Source organism: Castanea sativa, chromosome 1, assembly GCF_040712315.1.
Source record: "Castanea sativa cultivar Marrone di Chiusa Pesio chromosome 1, ASM4071231v1".
Lineage (NCBI taxonomy): Eukaryota > Viridiplantae > Streptophyta > Magnoliopsida > Fagales > Fagaceae > Castanea > Castanea sativa.
In genome coordinates this window covers 1,488,017-1,505,878 of record NC_134013.1, presented here as the reverse complement: position 1 = coordinate 1,505,878, position 17,862 = coordinate 1,488,017, and the positions used below count along the sequence as shown (strand labels likewise).

The 17,862-nt window shown below is 36.9% G+C and overlaps 1 protein-coding gene and 1 pseudogene across 1 annotated transcript; one reads left to right on the top strand and one right to left on the bottom strand.

Moving 5' to 3' along the window:
* The first annotated feature begins 503 nt into the window (after nucleotides 1-503).
* LOC142622700 (senescence-specific cysteine protease SAG39-like) lies at nucleotides 504-5,762 on the top strand (annotated as a pseudogene).
* Nucleotides 5,763-13,045: 7,283 nt separating this feature from the next.
* On the bottom strand, nucleotides 13,046-16,321 carry LOC142621210 (uncharacterized). The gene is made up of 4 exons (XM_075794531.1): nucleotides 15,319-16,321; nucleotides 14,789-15,114; nucleotides 14,499-14,632; nucleotides 13,046-13,838 (listed from the first exon to the last, which is right to left on the bottom strand). The coding sequence occupies exons 1-4, from the start codon at nucleotides 16,319-16,321 to the stop codon at nucleotides 13,046-13,048; spliced, it is 2,256 nt and encodes a 751-aa protein (XP_075650646.1).
* Nucleotides 16,322-17,862: the final 1,541 nt, after the last annotated feature.

Below are 17,862 nucleotides of genomic sequence, written 5' to 3'. Positions count from 1 at the left end.
TTTTTTAATGTTTGGTAGCAACTTTAAATGAGTTGAACTTGAAAAACAATCTCATAACTTCCCTTATTTAGCTTACTATGAGATAGAGTTGTCTTTCAAAAAAATTTAATGAAAAACAATTTCCAAAAATAAGCCATACTTTTTATGTTGACCAAAGATAGTTTTCTTTTGACTCATTTTTTTTTATGCTTCCAAACACTGAAAAATAAAAAAAACTATCTTTACACAAAGTTTTCCATTGAAACAAACGGAGCGTAAAGACAATAGCTAGCCACACTTTACAATCAATAGTATTACAACAGTCCGTTTGATGCGCTAAAATTAACCTTCAAAATCATCTTTAACTTGCTCAACACGCTAAGAAAAAGGGGGCCACTTTACTTCCCAAGATACACGTCATAATGGGGATGATCTATTTCCTATATATAGGGAAAATGTATGCTTTCTTCCTCACCATTTATCACCAAAGCCATTGCCAAAGAACCCTCTTCGGCTTGTATATAATGGCTTTAACACAGCAAAAAAAACTTATCGCAGTCATGTTTTTTATTCTAGAGACTTTGATATCCCAAGCCATGTGCCGCACTTTGCTTGAAGACGCCCTTGCTGAGAGGCATGAGAAATGGATGGTTCAGTATGGACACAGCTACAAAGATAGTGCAGAGAAGGAAAAGAGTTTCAAGATATTCAAGGACAACGTTGAATATATAGACAAATTCAATAATGAAGGGAATCGCACTTTCAAGCTAAGTGCCAACGTATTTGCAGACTTAACCAATGAAGAATTTGTTGCGTCTCATACTGGATACAAGATTTCCACCCAACCAAGTTCTCTCAAAGCAAAAAGTTTCAAGTATGAAAACCTTACAGAAATTCCAATGACTATGGATTGGAGAGAGAAAGGAGCTGTTACCTCCATAAAGGACCAAGGCCGTTGTGGTAAGAGGATCACAGTTCCCAACACTCATAAGTTTGGCTTCAATTCCCGTAATTATTGTTCTCATCAAAACATTTTTCACTTATATTTGATTCTTATACACGCAGGATGTTGCTGGGCCTTTTCAGCAGTGGCAGCCATAGAAGGGATCAGTGGCGGCTCTAGGAATTTTTTCCAGGGTGTTCCTTAATAAGTATAAATTACACGATCTAATAAAAAGAAAATTTTATATATTGACAACAACAATCAAAAAACATGTAAATACATAAAATTTACAATTGCCTTCTACGATTTTTCATATTTTGAAATCGTTGCATGATAGTCTCGTTATCAATGCTACAAGCTATATCTTTTTCAATATATACAACCAAGCAATCATTCATCCACTGATCTCCCATTCGATTGCGCAGTTCATTCTTTATATATTTCATTGCTGAAAAACTTCTTTCTACTGTTGCAGTAGCAACAGGAAGGGTCAAAGCTAACTTCACAAGCAAATAGACTAATGGATAAGTCTCATGCTTCCTCGTGCTCACTAACTTTTCAGCAAGTTCACTAACTCCTTGAAGCTCTAAAAACAAGTCATTGTTGCGCATATCAAAAATGAAATTCGAAGCTGAGAATCAAGTGCCAAGATATCTGTCCCAGGAAAATCATATGGATAGAACTTTGCTAGATGTATTAACTTTTCCTTATCAAAAGCCACAAATGAATTACTTGGATTCAAGCAAGCCATACAAATTAGCAAATCGGTATTCACCTCTGAAAAACGATTGTTTAGCTCTTGAAGTTGCATATCTATGACTGTGTAGAATAGCTCAACACGATAATGATGTAAATTTGTATTTTGTTGGGTGTTGCGTCGCGGCCTCCCACTAACTACAAATATTTCATCCATGTTCAAGATAGGAATTCATGTGTGGCACAAAATGAAGACACTTCAGTCAATAAAGATGTCCATTCATCATCTCTCATCACTTGCAATCGTTGCTTAGACACTTTAACAAGATCCATAGCATTTACTATATCTTGATTTTTTTTTTGCAATGCTATTGACAACTCATTTGTAATCCCTAAAATGTTTTTCATCAAGTGTAGAGCAAAAACAAATTCAAAAGATAGAATTGACCTCATAATAGATCGAGCTTCAACTTTTTGGTCGGAGAGCCCATCTTCTTCAATAATCTCAAGTACATCAGCAACAGCAGAGAACATCAAAATCAAGTTGAGAATAGTCCCATAATATGATCCCCAACGTGTATCACCAGGACGTTTAAGATTTGTCTCTTGATTCAAACCTTGTCCACTTCTTCGTACACCATTCTCTAAATCTTCTTTAATTTTGGCAAATTGAGCATCTCGAAGAGCATCTCGTCTCTTACAAGAGCCTCCAGCAACAGTTACTAAATTACTAACCACATAAAAAAAATCAGCAATGTTAATGTGATTTTTAGCAACGGCAACAAGTGTCAATTGAAGTTGATGAGCAAAACAATGGACATAAAATGCTGACTTATTCTCTTTCAAAATTAAAGTTTTGAGACCATTGATATCACCTTGCATATTACTAGCTCCGTCATAACCTTGCCCACGTAGTCTCGATAAACTCAAATTATGTTCACAAAGTAAACCTTCAATAGCACATTTGAGTGACAAAGCGGTGGTACTTGCTACATGTACAATACCAAGGAACCACTCTATAATAATTCCTTGTTTGTTCACATAACGAAGAACGAGTGCCATTTGTTCTTTCACTGAGATATCACGTGACTCATCAACTAATATTGAAAAGAACCCATTGCCAAGATCCTCGATGATGGCTTTAGATGTTTCACGTGCAATTGCATTCACCATGTCTTTTTGAATATCATGATGGGTAAGCTTGCAATTTTTCCAAGTATTTTGCATCACTTCATTGATAGATTCATTGTGATCCCCCAAAAATTGTAGAAGCTCAAGGAAATTTCCTTTATCACTTGAACCTTGAGATTCATCATGACCACGAAAAGCTAATCCTCGGAATAAAAGGAATCTTACGCAATCAACTATTGCGTTTAATTGAATCCGATAATTAGCTTTATCTTGATTTGATTGCTTAACCAAGACACTTTGAATGTGTTGCTTTTCCTTCTGTAAATCTTCACTCTTCTTGACAGCTTGGTTATGAGCACTATTAACTCCTCCAACATGGGAATCTAACTTCCCAACCTGATTCCAAAGTCTGAATCCCTTCGTTACAAAAGTGTCACCTCCTCCTTGCTTACCAACATCTTTCCCAAATAGGTAGCAATAAAAACAAAATGCTGCATCTTTGGCTATACTATATTCCAACCAATTTCTATTTTCATACCATTCGACTCTAAATCGACGGGGCTTTCCAGAAAAATATGATACCGGGTAATCATGAGGAGGTCGACAAGGGCCTTTTCCTAAATAATATCTTCTTATTTCATCATGATTATTAGGATGATAAGATGATATCTTTTGTCGTAGCCCAGGATCTGAAGGAAGATTTTCTAAGTTAAAGTCAACACGACTTCGCTTAGAAGATGGAGATGAATCTTGCACAGGAGATGAATCTTGCACAGGAGATGAATCTTGGGTACGCGGTTTTTTTATCAAGTATTTGTCCATAATTCTAGCAAAAGAATAAAAAATAAATTATAAGTTTATTTGAAATATCAATAAATTATTAATTATTATTTAGTTGTTTCATTAATTTGTTTGTCTTTTATAAATTATAATTTGTTATATTATTGTTTCATTAATTATAAGATTATTAATTGTTGTTTAGTCTAACATAATTTAATTTTTTTTTTCTTTTATAATGTATTGATTAATTAAATTATTAACGCTAAAAGACAATCAGAAAATTTCACAAAATCTAACTACCAATCAGAAAATTTCACAATCACAATTTTATAAATCACAATAACGCTAAAATACAATTAATGTCTTTGAGTTGAGTCCAATATCAATACACACCAATAGTCTAATACGGCAACACCAACACTAACACATTTCAATTTACACATCAATCAACGGATAAGATTCAATCATAAGATAAAGCCAAAAGCAAAATGTCAAATTTAAAAAGTAAAAAAATAATAATAAAGTTAAAGTGTTACTGAGTGCTTCAAGCACTCAGTAACACTTTAACTTAAAAAAAAAAAAAGCAAAACTGAGTGCTGCTGGAATCAGCAGCCAATCACGGATCACCAGTTGGTCCAGTTCCACAACGAGACAAAGTGACAAACAGACAGACAAAATGACAAACAATTGAAACAAACAAAGTCATAAATTTAATAATGACTAAAGAGAGAGAGAGAGAGTCATAAATAAAGATTAAAGGCATTTCATTCATTTATTCCTATTTCATTTCAGATTTGAGACTTGAGAGAGTATAGAGAGAGTGAGAGACCGAGAGGCGAGAGAGAGACAGAGAGTCAGAGAGAAAAAGAGAGAGAAATACCTGGGATGGCAACGGCGACGGCGATGGCGATGGCGACGGTGACGATGAGCGCGGCGACGATGAGCGCTGCGACTGGATGTTGCGGAGTTGCGGACCGATCTCCTTCTCCGATGCGACGAGGCCGATCTCCGATGAGCGACTGGAGCTGGACTGATCTGGCGATCTCCGATGTCCAATGAGCGGCTAGAACCGTGGACGGTGGATCGATCTAGCTTCGAAGGGGAGCGCCGTTGCTCACTTGCTTTGTTTCTCCTTTTTTAGGTTTGTTTAGCTTTACTAATTTTTTTAATTTTTTTGAGAAGAGCTTTAGTGATGATGTACTGAACTCTGAACTGATTTGAGGTTTCTGATGGGTCTGTAATTTTTTTTTTTTTTTTTTTTTGGTTGAGAAACCGTGGGTTTGCTTCCTCTGTCTCTGTTGGGCTTGCCGTGGGCAGTGGGCTTGTTGATGTTGGGCTTGCTGTGATCTGTTCGCTTTCTTTTCTCTTACATTTTGCTGTGATCTGTCTCTGTTGGGCTTGCTGTGATCCGTTTGCAGTTTGCTCTTACATTTTTTTTTTTCTCTGTTACAAATTTTTTTTTTTTTTCAGATTTTAGTTGAATTTTTTTTTGGGTTTTTTTTTTTGGCTTGGAAGTAGAACAAATATATATTTTTTTTTAATGTGAGGGTGTTCCTAATTTTAATTGAGGGTGTTCCTATTTTATTTTTTAAGGGTAAAAAAAAAAAAATTTATATATATAAATTTCAAGTCAGGGTGTTCCTGGGAACACCCTGACCATAACGTGGCGCCGCCACTGGAAGGGATCACCCAAATCAAAACTGGCAACTTGATCTCTTTGTCTGAGCAACAACTAGTGGACTGTGCTGTGGAAGGCAATCATGGCTGCAACGGTGGTTGGATGGATAATGCTTTTAGATATATAATAAAAAACCAAGGGCTCACTACTGAAGGAAAATACCCATATGAGACCATGGAAGGAACTTGTGACCATGAAAAGGAATCTATTCATGCAGCTCAAATAAGTGCATTTGAAGATGTACCTTCCAATAATGAGGAGGCATTACTACAGGCTGTGGCCAAACAACCAGTTTCAATTGCCCTCGATGGTTCTGGTCGTAATTTTCAATTCTATCAAGGCGGAGTTTTCATGCAAGAGTGTGGGACTCGTTTAACACATGCCGTTACTGCAATTGGGTATTGAAGAAGTGATGATGGTACCAAGTACTGGTTAATGAAGAATTCGTGGGGCACCCGTTGGGGTGAGAATGGCTACATGCGGATTCAGAGAGACACCGGTGCTCCAGGAGGTCTTTGTGGCCTTAACCTGAAAGCGTCCTATCCTGTTGCTTAGATACTCCAATGGTGACATATCAAGTCACCTATGGCTATGATACTTATTGCTCTCATCCACTATATCTATGTTAAATTTGTTACGGCTGTGAAAATGCCTGTACTGCTTCTTGCAACTTCAAAATATGAACGTTGTAATAAATAAACTTGTTAGCTACTGCTAGTATTAAGTAATGTAATGTTAGCTTATAAAATCTTCACATTTCTTTCACTATATGTATGTTAAATTTGTTACGGCTGTGAATACGCATGTGCTACTACTTGTAACATCAAAATATGAACATTGTAATAAATGAATCTAACAGGTGCTGATATTATTAAGTAACATAATGATAGCTGACTCTTCAGAATTTAACATATGAAAGTGGCCATGTGTAACGCCCCAATCGGTCAAAAAAAAAAGTAGAGATCAAATTTTTTAAGCTCCCACGTGCCCCACCTAACATCTTTTCCCACCACCTATTTTCACTCATATCTTTATCTTTTTGGCCGGCTCACTCTTTTCCCTTCTTTTTTTTTTTTTTTTTTTTTTTTCATTTTCTCTCGTACACTCATCTCTATCACTCCGGTCATCCTCTCCACTGGTACTTCCATACCACCACCACCATTTCCAGCAGCATTTTTCCGGCAAGATCACCGGAAAATTCTTAAGAACCTATTAGCACCTTCACATCCTTTTTTTTCTTTAGGTAAAAATTTCTAATCTTTTTTGTGAGTTTTACACATTTACTTGAGGTTATTTTTATCTAAGCTTTAATAATAATACTAATGTGATTTATGAGCATTAGAAGTGATATTTATGTATTTTTATGTATGGGTTTTGTATTGGTGGAATGATTTGATGAGTGGGTATATGGTTTGTGCTAATGATGACTACTTAAGGTTTATGCATGGTGGAAAATTTTGGGGTTTTGAGTTGTAATGTGATGGTTGGTAAATCTAATTTTTTTCATATCCATTGGGTTTATTTGGAGTTAGTTGAAGTTCTAAATTTCTTGTCTTGGTAGATATTTTGATTTTACTTTTATGGGTCTCTTAATGATGTAGTGTAAATTTTATGGAAGCTAATCATAATGTTGAGATGATATTAAATGGGTTAACTTTATATGTTGGAATTGAAAAATTCTTAGGTAGTCCCGAAGTATATTGAAATGGTGATCCTCCTCTCACATTCATGGTGGACCCCACCATGAATGTGAGAGAAGGGAGCACCATTCTCCGTGCTCTGGAAGTACCTAAGAATTACTCGTTGGAGTTTATGCCTTGTGAATCAATTTGTTGAGAAACTTTGAAAGTGGAATATATTATTATTGATGAGGTTAAATACTAGGCTTGCTTAATTAAGTACTTATTTGGCAATTCCTAAATTGTAGCTAGATATAATTTCAAACTCTATGCTTATTGTAATAGGTTTACTTGATATTGTTTAGATTCTATTTAATCTCCTTGGAGCTTGGAGAATTAGGTTTTTGCGGTTGTAAGGTAAGTAGTTTTTTAATGGGGTAAAATTCAATTTTTAAAACTTTAGAATGTAAAATCCAAATATTCCCAAATTTAGGGATGTAATTTGCAATTTACCCTTTTTTTTAGAAAATAATTCACATATATTATCTATTATGATTTGGGCTTGCCACTAATATCACTTTTTTACCTACCTCTAATAGTTTGCTACCAAGAATTTGTTGGGAAAGAACTGTGGACTTAACTTTTAACCCTCTTAACTATTTTATTAGGAGTTTGTTTTTTTGAGAAGAACATTCTATCATTTTAAATTGGGCTTGTCCCCGTACCACTATTGGGCTTGACTGCCTAAAACCGAAGTGAAAATTGCATGGGCATTGGACCGACCACTTCAGATAGAATGGGTTTCCCCAAGAGAGAAAAACCAAAACCTCCACGAATGTAGAGGCAGACAGAGAGCCAATCAGAATCAGCCAAACTCAACCTCGTCATCGTCGATGTAGTGCGTTCAATTCCCTAAAGGTGAGCGAGCATAAAGGTGAGCGATAGGGACGGACCCGGATTTCAAGCTGGGGGGCCGAAAATAAGCGAAATTTTTTTTTTTTCAAATACGCATCCATATAGTATTAATAAACTATCAACCAAAATAAATACCCAAAAATCATTGTTTCTTAATATATTAAGATACAATGATTTTTGGCAATCTCACATTGACTTTGGAAGAATTTGAATCTTTTCTTTTGAAAAAAATGAAAAAAACAAGCATTATAGTTGATTTTTTCATGATCTACAAAATTTGTGTGACAATTTTCTCAAATTTGTTTGATGACAATTTTCTTAAATTTGTTTGACAATTTTCTGTATTATAAGATTTGTTTTTTTCTTTTTGTCTTTGGTCTGCCTTATTTATCTTTGTCTTTGACATTAACCCACTAACCCAATCCCACTACCGACACTACAAATTTATTCTACACGCAGCCCTACTTTTTTTTTTCTATCACAGTATCACTTGTCCCTATTATGTCCAACCCCCAGTCAAACAAACACTTCTCTACAAACTCTACTCTCTCTTTATCTCTCTTATCTATATAATACAAAAGAGAGTCACAAACACACACAGAGTGACAGAGAGTCAAAGCCAAAAAGCCCAAAAAAAAAAAAAAAAACACCACAGGCAGTAAAAACATCATCAGTTCAATTCACAGTTCATCTTCATCACTCATCATCAGTTCAATTAAAAATTTAAAACACAAACACTCCACAAGCAAGCACAAACATTTTATTTATTTTTTAGGTTTTGAAGGAAATTAGGAAAGGATCATAGAATAAATACCTGTGAAGGCTCAAGCAATTGGCGGCGGCGGCAAGATGGGGCTCGCGTGGGCGGCGGCGATAGCTAAGCGTGATGATGGCGGCATCGGCGTGGGGCAGTCTGTACTGGGTCTGGGTAGACTCTCGTTGTCTCATGTCGGCGTCGGCGTGGCGTGGGTAGTCTCGCCTCTCTATCTATCTCACTCTTTGTCTCGCCTCTCTATCTCTGTTTCCTTTCTTTTTATTTTTCCTTCTTCCTTCCACTTTCTCCGTTAGTTTACTGCTGAGTTTAGTTTTTTTTTTTTTTTTTTACATGGGTCATGGGCTCTTGCATCTTGGGCTGGCCGACTAGGCTTGGAATTCAGAAAGGGGGGCCTGAGCTAAAAACCAAGGGGGGCCTAAGCCTATAATTTTTTTTTTTTTGAAAAATTGAACCCGTTAAAAAAAAAAATTTGGGCACAGGGGGGGCCTGGGCCCCCTTAGGCCCCCACCTGGGTCTGTCCCTGGTGAGCGAGCATAAGACCACCCATGTATTAGACTAAGGCTTCGTTTGAGAATTCATAAAGGAATGAAATGGAATGCAATGATCATAAGAAATGAAATGGAATGGAGTGAATTTAAGTAAGGGAAATGAATGAAAAAGAATGGAATGGAATTAAGTAACCTTGATTGGATGTTTTAAAATAAATGAATGGAAATGAAAGAAAATGAATGGAAAAGAAAGAAATGAATGGAATGTAAATAATTTTGTTTGGGAGTAACATGGAGAGAATGGAATGGAATCATTTTATAACAATATTATTATTAGACCCCTATTTTAAAATAAAGAATTGAATATATAAGGGTATTTTGGGAGTTTTAGTAAAAAATTCATTAAATCTGATTTCATTCCCCCTCATTCCTCTCAATTTCGGGGAATGAGAATTTGAGATTTTAAGGAAATAGAGAGAAATGAGTGTTCCCTGCTACTCATTTCATTCTCTTCCACTTAGACTCTCAAACAAGGGAATGGACTTTACATTCCCTCCACTAAAACTCCCAAACAAAGAAATAGAAGAATATTCTGAAATTATTCTTTTCATTCATTTCCATTACATTCCATTCCCTCTTCCCAAACGAGACCTAAGATTTATTGCTTCAAGCTCCAATGAATTCCATAAGTTACCGCAAACAAAATTTTAAGAGTAAGGTTTGGTTGATACTGTCTTCATCTTTGGTTTATCCAGTATGTACCAATATTCAAAACCCCTATGTAATAATACAACCACCTTAACAACACAGCGATATTTCCAAAAACATGAGAACCAAAAGCCCACAAAGAGATACTGAAAAAAGTGAAGGAGATTGAGGTGTGCAATTGTAAATAACCTTTATTTATTTTATATACATGTGGCTGAACCAATACTTGGTTGCTGTTGTTGTTGTATAGCTTGAAATGCTATTAAGTTGTAGCTTAAGTGTGTTTTCCAGGTACCAATTCATGTGCACATATGTATTACATTTCTATTTGTATGAGTTGGGGACCACAATTTGACTTCCTACTACTATTTTAAAAACAGGCTCATGTGGTGTGATATTGAATGTCATAAAAGATTTGAGTGTGTCTTCCTCATCACCAATTAATTTTGAGGTGGAATAACACAACACACAGTGCGACCGCATGTATCTATATGCTGTGTTTGTTTGAAAAAGTGGATCTTGGAAATGACTTATTGGCCTTGCTATCATGTTTGGAGCAATTAAAGATTGTTTCCCGATTCAAAGAAAATTCCTTAAGTTGATTGGGCACTTGAAAAAATTAATAGCCTGCAACAAATATAGTTTCTGTTGATGCCCCTGGAAAGAAAAAAAAAACATATAAAATAGAAGTAAAGTTGACAGTTCGGAGCTCAAGACACAAATGGTGATGCCCTGGTTTAATAAACTAATAATCTGAAAAGGCAAACTGAAGTGCATGCCCTTTTGACTCAATCATATTTCGAGATGCCACTTCCTTGGAGATAGGTTTCTTGCTCATAATCTCTCTTTCTCTGGGAGTCAAAACTGGCCCACATCTCATACATCTAAGATTATACAAATACTTGTTAGTTTTTATTGGATTAAGTAAATGTCCAATCACATTCATACTCTTTTCATGGGCATACTGAAAAGGGAGTCAGGTTGTTAAAACTGAAGAAACTTAGGAGTCTAGCTGGCTGTCAAAGATTGAAGGGGACAGAATACTTTCATGTTTGTCTCAAATGGTTTGTTTTATTCATCTAAGAGAAGAGTAGTTTGCTTTACTCATTCATTCCTATATTTGTAAAGCAATGGCACTTCCTCCTTTGACAAGAGTGGGTGGAGGGTGAGATTTTGGGTTCAAATCCCATTAGTTTTGTATATATAACTTCCTAATTTAAAAAAATATATATTATAAAAATGTTTATGACCATTAGTTACTTTGGTTGTTGTATAAAGTTGCTATGCTTAATGATGGTAAATCAATATGAAAAATGTTTCAGTGTACCTGTACTATGTTGACTCTACCGTCCACAGCTTATTTTTAAATTGTTGTCCTTTGGCTCTAAATAATTTGGTAAATAATCTTCCTTTATGCCACAACCTTCTTCTTGCATTGGCAGCAATATGCTCTTTCTGGACTTAACATTATTGTATCATTAACATCATTCATGATGATTTTTTGAAGTGAATGTAACGTAAAGTGCTGACATTTTAAAAATAAAAATCATTATGCAGAAGCAATTTGTAAGATAACAGAGGATCAAAGAATGCTCAAACTTTCATTAACTGAAAAATGATTTATAAAACAGAATTTCTTGAATCACTGCTGACTAAGCTGCTTTAAATACAAGTCCAAAAAACAGAGCATTGCAATGCTCCAGGCGCCAAAATTAACTAACTGATTTTTCAACCTATCAGCCAATTACATCTTGACAGGTGGTCCTTTCTCTAACTAAATGCCTTGATCCTTCTCACGTGTGGCTTGTGTGACTTCATTAAGTAAAACGCCTCGTTTCAACCTTCCTCTTGTTTATGTCGTTTCACTATTTATTTGTTCTTTTCCTCTGTCGTTTTTCCTATCATTTCCTCTGTCGTTCACAGTGCTTGTGTTCTTGTCTTCAACACTCCCCCTCAAGTCCAGAGTATTGAATTCTGAGACTTGAATTGGAGAGGCAACCCAAGAATCCTCCTTTGATAATTTAGATTGAAAAATATCCTTCATTCCTAATTTGTCTAACAATCTCACAAAGGATGCAAAACCCAAAGCTTTAGTGAAAATATCTGCCACTTGTGAATTTGTAGCAACATAGAAGGTTTTAATCATTCCTTCTAAAATTTTATCTCTAACAAAGTAGCAGTCAACTTCTATATGCTTCGTCCTCTCATGAAAGACAGGGTTCGCTGCTATATATAAAGCAGCCTAATTATCACATAGAAGCATTGCTGGTTTTGAATGTTCAATCCTCAAATCTTTCAACAATTGCAAAACCCAAGTGATCTCACAAGCTACACTTGCCATGGCTCTGTACTCGGCTTCAGCTGTGGACCTTGACACAACCCCTTGTTTCTTTGATCTCCAAGAAATCAAGGAATCTCCTAAATATACTGCATAACCAGTGAGAGATCTTGTGTTTGGGCATCCAGCCCAATCTGCATCACAAAAAGACTTAATATGCAACTCAGCTTTGCTTGGGAAGAAAAGTCCTTTACCTGGTGACCCTTAATAAATTGAAGCACCCTGTGAGCTACCTGCAAATGTGGTTCTCTTGGTTGTGAAACAAATTGACTTAACCTATGTACTACATAAGTCAGGTCAGGTCTGGTTAAGGTAAGGTACAAGAGTCTACCAATTAGTCTTCTATACTGCCTTGGTTCCTCTAACAACTTCCCTTCATATTTTGATAACCTCAAGTTTTGCTCCATGGGAAACTTAACAGGTTTGCTGCCAATGAAACCAATATCCTTGAGGATTTCCAAAGCATATTTTCTTTGGTTGAGACTGATTCCCTCATTAGTCCTAGCCATTTCCAATCCCAGAAAATATCTCAGTGAGCCTAAATCCTTCAAACCAAATTTATCATCAAGAATCTTCTTCAAATTGTTGACACAAGCAACATTATTTCCTGTCAAAAGTATATGATCAACATATACCAACAAAACTGTGAATGAAGTCCCTTGAGTATGAGTGAACAAGGAGTAGTCAGACTTGGACTGAATAAACCCTATTTGTAGAATAGTTGATGAAAACTTCTCAAACCATTTTCTAGAAGCTTGTTTAAGGCCATAGAGACTCTTATTCAACTTGCAAACCAAATGAGGCTCCCCCTTGCTTTGAAAACCAGGTGGTAAGCACATGTAAACATCTTCAAGCAACTCACCATGAAGAAAAGCATTGTTTACATCCATTTGGTGGAGAAACCACCCTTTCACAGCAGCCAAGGATAAAACAATCCTAACTGAAACAGACTTAGCAACTGAAGAGAAAGTTTCTGAGTAGTCCAACCCAAGTTTCTAAGTGAATCCCTTAGCAACAAGCCTAGCTTTGTATCTTTCAATGGTACCATCAGGCAAATATTTCACTCTATAAACCCATTTACACCCAATAGCAGACTTACCAGGTGGCAAAGAGGTTAAAGTCCAAGTATCATTAACCTCCAAATCCTCAATTTCCTTGTCCATGGCAGCTCTCCACTCAGAGAATTGAATTGCCTGTTGAAAAGAGACAAGTTCTGAGGAATTGGAAGAAACAGCCATGACAAAGGAGTGAAAACTAGGTCCAAGGTGAAAATAAGTCAAGTGATCTGAAAGAACATAAGGCACACCAGAGCTAGGCTTGGTACTAGCAAATTGACAAGAGTATTCAGACAAGTAGGAAGGAGGTTTATGGGATCTAGAAGACCTCCTAAGAGGAGTTGGATTGATGGTAGAACATGGGACAGAAGAGGTTTGAGAAGCTGGAGGAACAATGAGATCAGAAATAGAATCTGCAGAAAGAGATTCTACAGAAGCACTGGCAGGAGAAGAAATGGGATTGACATGATTAAGGTCAGGTGGAGAAGAAGATGGAGGGCATAAAACAATATCAGAAGTAATATCAAAAATAGAAACATGAGGGAAAACAAAAGTATCCAGGAGTGATGTGGAAGAAGGAGAACACTTAGCATTAGGAAAAATAGTTTCATAAAAGACAATGTCTCTAGAAACATAGACAGAATTAGATTGAAGATCAAGAACCTTGTAGCCCTTAATGCCATGAGGATAGCCAAGAAACACACATTTCCTAGCCCTAGGTGCAAACTTGTGCCTAAGGTGAGAAAAAGTGGAAATAAAACATAAACAGCCAAAATTTCTTGAGATGATGATAAGAAGGAGCTGAATGGTAGAGAATTTCATAAGGGCTTTTATTGCCTAAAGCCTTTGAAGGAATTCTATTAATAAGATGTACAGCTGTTAAAATACAGTCACCCCAAAAACAAAGAGGAAGACTAGATTGAAATTGTAAGGCCCTTGCAACATTTAGAATGTGCTGATGCTTCCTCTCAGCAATCCCATTTTGCTGAGGAGTATCAACACATGAAAGTTGATGTACCATTGTCAACTTCTAATGGTCTTAATTTTGCAATTGAATTGAGTGTAAACCATTGAGGCAAAGTTAGGAAACATAGACTAAGTGTCAGATTTGTGTTTAAGCAAATAAACCCATGTGCATCGAGTAAAATCATCCACAATGGTTAAAAAAAACCTATAACCATCAATAGTAGGAATAGAAAAGGGACCCCATAGATCACAATTAATCACTTCAAAGGGTGTAGTAGTTGCATGAGTGCTAGAGGGAAAAGAAAGCCTTTTCTATTTTGCAAAATGGCAAACATCACAGCAAGAAGCCTTATTAGAAAGATCAATATCTACAAATGGCTTCAACATTTGAAGTTTGGCTAAAGAAGGATGGCCTAATCTAGAATGCCACAAATCTGAGGAGGTAATATGACTAGCAGTAGTTGCAAGAGCAGCTGCATTTATGGAAGAAACAGCAGCTTGAAGGAGGTATAAGCCATTGCTTTCCTTACCTAGACCAATCATGCTCCATTGAGCAAGGTCCTGGATGAAACACCAATGACCAAGAAAGATAAGACAACAAAGTTTGGTCTGAGTAAGTTTACTAACAGAAATAAGATTGAAGCTGAAAGTAGGAACACACAAAAAATTTGTGAGTGTAAGTGTGGAAGAGAGTTGCACAGTGCCTATGTGTGTTACTATAGCCTTATCCCCATTTGGCAAATAGACATAAGAATGGACAGCAGAAGTGATTGTAGTCAATTGTGAAACTGAATGCACCATGTGATTAGTGGCTCCAGTGTCAATGATCCAACGATTAGACTTAAAACATTGCCAATCAATGACTTGAGCAGAAAAAATAGAGTGCGTAAAATTTGGAGGAATCCAGAAGGGATTACCTAAAAAATTGGAAGAAGATGAAGAAGCAGAAGCAACTGATGGACAAGGAAGAATAGGTGCCATAACTGATGCAACCTGTGATGCAGTCTGAGCACTAAGTCCAGTTGGAGTACCAAAACCAAAACCTGATGCATTATAAGCTTTCAGATAATTGAGTAGTTGTTCACAATGGACCTGAGAAATTGGACATTGAGGTTGAGTGGTTTGTTGACAAGGTTGAGGATTAAAACCACTAGGAAAGCCACCAAATCCTGACTGTGAGACATCAAAAGGAGTCTGTAACCCAATGTTAGGTTGTGTAATACCACCAAACTATGCAGTAGAAGAACCATCAAAACCAAATCCTCCTGTGATTTGATTAGCCATAGCTTTAGCCCCACCTTTGGGCTTATACCCTGGGAGATATCCATAAAGTTTGTAACATTTGTCTGCTACATGACCAGTAAAACCACAGTAAGTACACACTGACCTTTCCTTCTTAGAATTGCCCTTTCCTCCATTGTTTCGAGCATAACTTTGAGTGCCTTGAAAAGACCTAGGACCATTCACATGCATAGCAACAGGATCCAATTGTTGAATTTGCTGAACAACATTGACAGTATTACCTATACTTCTTCTTTTCTCTTCTTGTAAGATCAATGAACACACCTTGCTTAGAGGAGGAAAAGGCTCAACTAGCAAGATTTGCCCAATCAGAGTACCATAACTGTCATTCAACCCCATCAAGAACCTAAAAACATGCTCTTTATGCTGTGCATCTAGCTGAGATGTCTTAGAACCACAAGCACAAGGAAAATTGCAAACTGTGAAAGGTTGATTATTCACAAATTCATCCCACAAAGTCTTGAATTTGGAAAAATAGGAACTCACTGACATTGATCCTTGAACCAAATGAGAAATTTCCTTTTGAAGCTCGAACAATCTTGGAGTATTGTCTTGTGATAATCTATTCTTGAGATCAATCCACAAATCTTTTGCAGAATTGATGTAAATCACACTAGCCTTGAGATCAGGACTGAGTGAATTAGTCAGCCATGAAAGGATCATAGTGTTACACCTGTTCCAAGAATTGAACAAAGGTGAAGTTGAATCTGGCTCTGAGATTGAACCATTGACGAATCCAAATTTATTTCTAGAACTCAAAGCCAAAAACACAGATCTCGCCCAGGTCATATAATTCTCAAGACTTGTGAGAGGTTGAGATGTGAGAATTAAACCAGGATTTTCATTCGCTGGTAAGAAAAAGGGATTGTTAGCAGATTCATTTGCCATATCTACACTTGCAGTAGGTGCAGATGAAGAGGAAGGTGTGCTTGACGAATCTGAAGTCATGAGCAATCAAAAAAACGAAGAAATCAAAGAAAATCAAGAGACACTTTCTGTTTGGCAAGAGAGAAAATGAGAGAAAACGGCTCTGATACCATGTAAATTAACAGAGGATCAAAGAATGCTCAAACTTTCATTAACTGAAAATGATTTACAAAATAGAATTTCTTGAATCACTACTGACTAAGCTGCTTTAAATACAAGTCCAGAAAGCAGAGCATTGCAATGCTCCGGGCGCCAAAACTAACTAACTGATTTTTCAACCTATCAGCCAATTACATCTTGACAGGTGGTCCTTTCTCTAACTGAATGCCTTGCTCCTTCTTACGTGTGGCTTGTGTGACTTCATTAAATAAAACACCTCGTTTCAACCTTCCTTTTATTTTTGTCGTTTCACTATTTATTTGTTCTTTTCCTCTGTCGTTTTTCCTATCATTTCCTCTGTCGTTCACAGTGCTTGTGTTCTTGTCTTCAACACAATTCAAGCAATCAAATATTAGATGAGGAGGAAAGCAAAAGAAAGATAGTGGTTCACCAGGAATTGAAAAATGATTTATGGATACTAGCTCAATTTTTCAGATGGTTCCAAGCTAACATCTCAGTGCACAATCAACATGATTAGTCAAATATCTGCTATGAAGCACGGGTGCGGCGTTTGGGCCGCCGCACCCGCGTCGGACGCGGCCGGACGCGGCGACGCGCAGGCGACGCCGCTGCCTGCGCGTCCGTGCCGCGTCCGGCAATAAAATATTATTTTTTTCGGCGCGATTCGCGCCGATACGGCGCCGATTCGGGCCGACGCGCGCGAAATCGGGGCGACGCGCGCCGAATCGGCCTGAATCGGTCCGTATCGGCCTGAATCGGTCCGTATCGGGAGATTCCGGCCGATACCGGCCGATACCAGCCGAAATCGGCAGATATCGGCCGAAATCGGCCTATACCGGCCGAAATTCAACAAAAAAAAAAAAAGAAACAGGTGCGAAACGCACCGTTTTACTTAGCCCAAAAAAAAAAAAAAAAAAAAAAAAAAGCCAAACGGCTGCGTTTTGTAAAAAAAATGTTGAAACCCTTAAGGCTTAAGCTGTCTTCATTTTTTTGAAACCCTCACAGATCACTCGTCCCAGCACCAGCAGCCAAACGCCCAAACCTCTCTTCATTTTTTTTTTTCTGTACTCTCAGTTTGATTGTCTTGTTGATGTATCTTTTATTTTGTTTTAGTTTCAAACTTGTGAGTTGTATTTTAATTTTCAAACATCATGGAATGTTTATATAATGAAGTTGTATTCTAGTTATTATTTACTATTGTTCTTAAATTTGGTATATGTTTATATAATGTGAAAAAAGTATGTTTAGCAATATATTAAAAATATAAATAAAAATATTTTTAATAATTTTTTAATCGCCGCACCCCGCCGCACCCGCACCCTACTTTTTCAGAAATTGCCGAGTCCCGCACCCGCTCCCGCACCCGCACCCGAATCCCGAAACGCACCCGTGCTTCATAGAATATCTGTCTCTTATGATGATGACTTTCTTGGAGAAGATAT